Source organism: Eurytemora carolleeae, unplaced genomic scaffold, assembly GCF_000591075.1.
Source record: "Eurytemora carolleeae unplaced genomic scaffold, Eaff_2.0 scaffold887, whole genome shotgun sequence".
Classification (NCBI taxonomy): Eukaryota; Metazoa; Arthropoda; class Copepoda; order Calanoida; family Temoridae; genus Eurytemora; species Eurytemora carolleeae.
This window is the reverse complement of record NW_019396811.1, coordinates 142,409-146,671: the sequence shown is the minus strand read 5'-3', so window position 1 is coordinate 146,671 and position 4,263 is coordinate 142,409. Positions and strand designations below refer to the sequence as shown.

The 4,263-nt window shown below is 31.7% G+C and overlaps 1 protein-coding gene across 1 annotated transcript in view; it reads left to right on the top strand.

Annotated features, from left to right (window-relative positions):
- The first annotated feature begins 443 nt into the window (after nucleotides 1–443).
- Nucleotides 444–4,263, top strand: part of LOC111708927 (heterogeneous nuclear ribonucleoprotein R) — a 14,612-nt gene continuing 10,792 nt past the window's right edge. Inside the window, exons 1-5 of the mRNA XM_023482436.1 lie at nucleotides 444–470; nucleotides 973–1,106; nucleotides 1,251–1,329; nucleotides 2,061–2,127; nucleotides 3,081–3,153. Of these exons, the coding sequence (XP_023338204.1) occupies nucleotides 444–470; nucleotides 973–1,106; nucleotides 1,251–1,329; nucleotides 2,061–2,127; nucleotides 3,081–3,153 (380 nt within the window). The remainder of the gene's footprint in view (nucleotides 471–972; nucleotides 1,107–1,250; nucleotides 1,330–2,060; nucleotides 2,128–3,080; nucleotides 3,154–4,263) is intronic.

The window sequence follows — 4,263 nt, the reverse complement described above, 5'->3', positions numbered from 1 at the left end:
GGGGGGGGGGGGGGGGTGCAGGGGCACGATGGTTCTACTGCCGGACAATTTGAAACAAAAAGTTGTCCCGAATTTTGCTGATTTTTTTTAATATGACATCTTTAGTACCAAGCTTATTCAGGGAAAAACACAAAAACAAAGATTGCTTGTCAGATAAAAAAGTTCTGAGGGTTCAAAATTCAACGAAATGGGAAATTTCAACTTTTTCAGAATTGTCGGAAGAAAAAAACGCATTTTTCCTTTACAGGTGCCATGGTTAATATTTATAAAGCATTCATCAAAAATTTGGTTAAGGCTGTATATATATAACTCTACTTGAATAAAAAATTTCAAAAAAAATGAATTTAAAAAATGAAGCTCTTTAGAAGATTTGAAATTGAAAAATTTTCATGTATGTTTGCAAAATAATCTCATTTTATTTGATAAATCAAATTATCTCAGAAATGGCTAATTGGACAATACTAAACCATGTAAATTCTAAAACATTTTCTTTAAATGGTTTATGCCACACATTTGCCCTATTAGCGGAAAAAATCATTGATATTATTACGAGATTGCGATGAAAAGTATGATTTGATAGCAAAAATATTCCCCACAAAAAGATGATTCTTTTTTTTTTTTCAAAACTGTAAAATTGAAACAAATTTTACTTTTGCAATTTTGCAGATTTGATACACCCCTGTATTCAGTTTCATTTCAAGATACTTTCTAAAGTTTGTTAGATACTGGGTATCCAAGTATACTCTGTAGATAATTTCACATCTAAATACTGGGTATTGAAGGATACTTTATGTTGGTTTCACATCTAGATACTGGGTATTGAAGGATACTTTCTGTTGGCTTCACATCTAGATACTGGGTATTGAAGGATACTTTCTGTTGGTTTCACATCTAGATACTGGGTATTGAAGGATACTTTCTTAGTAAGTTTCACATCTAGATACTGGTTATTAAACAATTTGATGTTATTAGACTGGGAAACTGAGCCACGAAGATTTGGACCAACGGGCCCTGGATGCACTCAAAGAATTCCCTGTGGAGGGGGCCCTGGCAGTCCTCAAACAGTTTCTAGAATCTAATCTGGTAATATTTAGTTTAAACCCCTAATCTCCCCCCCCTGATTTTTTGTATGTCTTAAAGAAATTAATTTAGTGATTTAATAATTTTTTCATATGTAATAATTGTAATAATTAACATATTTTCAAGGTTTAAGAGAACAAAGTTTATCTTATGAAATTTATATTTTGATACATCGGGGTAATGAAGACCTATAGGCAGAAAAGTAGAGCCGGAGTTGTAAATAGTGGTTCAGCACCTATACATACTAAGGTAACGATAAAGATTTTTTACAAAATGAAAACGCTTGGAAGCAGAAAACGACGGTTGTTGAAGCTTTTATGATAACTATGAAGTCTTGTTGTATTGCAAGAAACAAGAAGCCTCAAATTATTAAACTTTAAATTAGTCGCTTATTTGCTTTTTTAGAAGTATTTTAACACCTGTTATTTTGAACATATTTTTGAAAAAAAATCCTTAAAAATCAACATATAAGGTTTTGTTTTAATTCTCTTCTTATGAAGAAGAAATTTATAATGATTTATAACTTGAATAATTGCACGAAAATGTTTTTTTTCAGGGGTGTAAATTTTCTTAAAAAATATTATTTATTTCCACCCAATTTTGAAATCATTTATAGGGGAAAATAATAAATTTTCAGATGAAAATAGTATCAAAAATGACGAAAAACTTCCCTTGTAATGTAAATCTTTAAAATCAAGAGGAAGAATTTATTTTTTTAACATATTTATTTTTAAATTTTAATTCTTTTTGATTTTAACTAAATTCTGAGTATAATATTAGATGATAGCTACTGCAATTATTTTGACATTTCTATTTTTCTTGATCTCCATTTTCTTCTTTTTCTCGACCTCCATTTTCTCCTTTGTCTTGACCTTCATTTTCTCCTTTTTCTTGACCTCCATTTTCTCCTTTTTCTTGCATCTCCCATCATGTTCGGCTTATTTTCAAATTTTTGAAATTATATACCCCTGTTTATTTAGGGTCCTGATGAGGATCGAATTCGTGAGATCTTGGATAGAACTGGATACAGCCTAGATGTTACCACAGGAAACTAGACGCCTCATCCTTTAACAATTTTATGCAATTTCTAGCCACATTCATTTTTATTCAAAGCTTTAGTTCTGAGAGGAAAACAATTTTTTTCTTCATGTTTTGAGTGATAGATCCGGATTCAGGAGCCAAAATTTTGAAGATCCGGATTCAGGAGCCAAAATTTTGCGGATCCGGATTCAGGAGCCAAAATTTTGCGGATCCGGATTCAGGAGCCAAATTATTTAGGATCTGGAGCCTAAAGGCTGTGTCATTTGGGTTCAAAACTGCGTCGAACTAAAAATATGAATGTGAGGGGAGGCTTAAACAGTATTTCCACTGTAACAACCTTATCGAAAAATTGATCAATTATCCATTAAAAAATATAACATTATAACATCCACTAAAATTATTATACACATGCCTAATCCTTAGCATATTATTATTTTTTAATGAAGCAATCTTATCAGCTACAGTTTTCCATTTATTAGTAAGCGACGTCAAGAACATTTAGATAAATATAATAAATTTAAAATTACTCATATTTATTGTTTATTAAAGAATTTTTAAATGTTTTTCGACAAAACTTTTCATTTTTTTTATAAGGGCACTATGTGTAAATTCAAGTGAACCTCATTGCAAAGATGGCAATGTCTGATTTACAACAGTACCCTTAAAAGCTTTGTCTGATCAAGTATGAATTTGATGATCAATGTTTTTGTTTCTTTAAAAAATGTTCATTTTCATTTAGGGTTTCTCTACGAAAGTGACTTGCGCATTTCTTGTTGATAAGATAAGATAAGGGAATGGAGAAACTCCATATTTTCGGTTTGATTAAGTTTTCAAGGGTGCCGTTGAAAATTGATCGGGCATTGCCATCTTAGCATGATGGGGTCACTTGAAATTACGCTTCTAGTCCCATAATATTAGCCCTAGCCTACATACATATTGATGAGAGCATACGGATGTAGGTCAGCGGAAGTACGGAGGTCCCCCACCTAACTGGGTTGGAGATGCACCTGGTGCTGGCTGCGAGGTAATTCAGTCCAATAATCGATTAATCTAATAATGAATTGATTGATTAAAATGGATCAATTCTTACGTTAGCTGATCGAATAATCAATGCATTACATAAATGAAGAAGCTGATACAGTATTTTTCTGATTAAATAGTTAGGTGAATGAGCCAGTTAACTAGACCTAGTAAAATTAATGCGCAATGTAACAATTTGATTGATTTTCCCGTGATTGACTGAGAAATTAGTTAAGAAATTTTAGATTAGTTAAGTCTAATTTTGTTGCGTGAGAATATTGCTTATTAATCCTTAACTAATTAAACAATTGATTGGTTTATCCGTAAAGCAATTGGCTTATCGGTAATTGGATTGAGAAATTGACTCTTTCTCTGATTGTGAAAATAAGACCGATTTATCTGCTAACTATTGATTGATGAATCCTTAAACTGAAAGAGCAATTTATTATATCACAGATTAAGCGAGTGATCGATTTATACATTTAAATGACCAGAAGCTCCTTGATTAGATACAGGGTGTCCCACGAAACATGACAATAGGAAGACGACTTGAAAGTCGTCTTTGTATTATATCAAAAATCAAGACGACATTCAAGTCGTCCTGCATACTGTCATGTTTCGTGGGACACCCTGTAGTATAACGTCATTTAATAATACTGTAACTGCAAGTAATTAACACTTGTTAACATTAGTTTTATCATTACGAAATCTGAATGAAAAATATTTATTTAAAAACTTACGCAAGGCTTCGAAGACTTATGGAAGAGATATATCTAATATTATTTTTTATCATTAATTATTTTGAATACGCAACAATAAAAACAAGTTTCTTGGTTTGATCTTTTCTAACAAAGAGTTCTGTTTCGTTTTCTAATTTTTTTGTTATAAGAAGCTATAAAAAGTCAGTTTTAACGACAACAATTGAAAGTTGGCATTTTTATGCGTTAAAGAAATATTTTAAGTGCACCGTTGTTCATCTGACATGCCACTGTCAGTTGAAATTTCGCCTACAGTCCCTTTAAACCTCTGAAAAACAAAGTTTGTGTTTCGCCTGCAGTCCCTTTAAACGTCTGAAAAACAAAGTTTGTGTTTCGCCTGCAGTCCCTTTAAACCTCTGAAAAA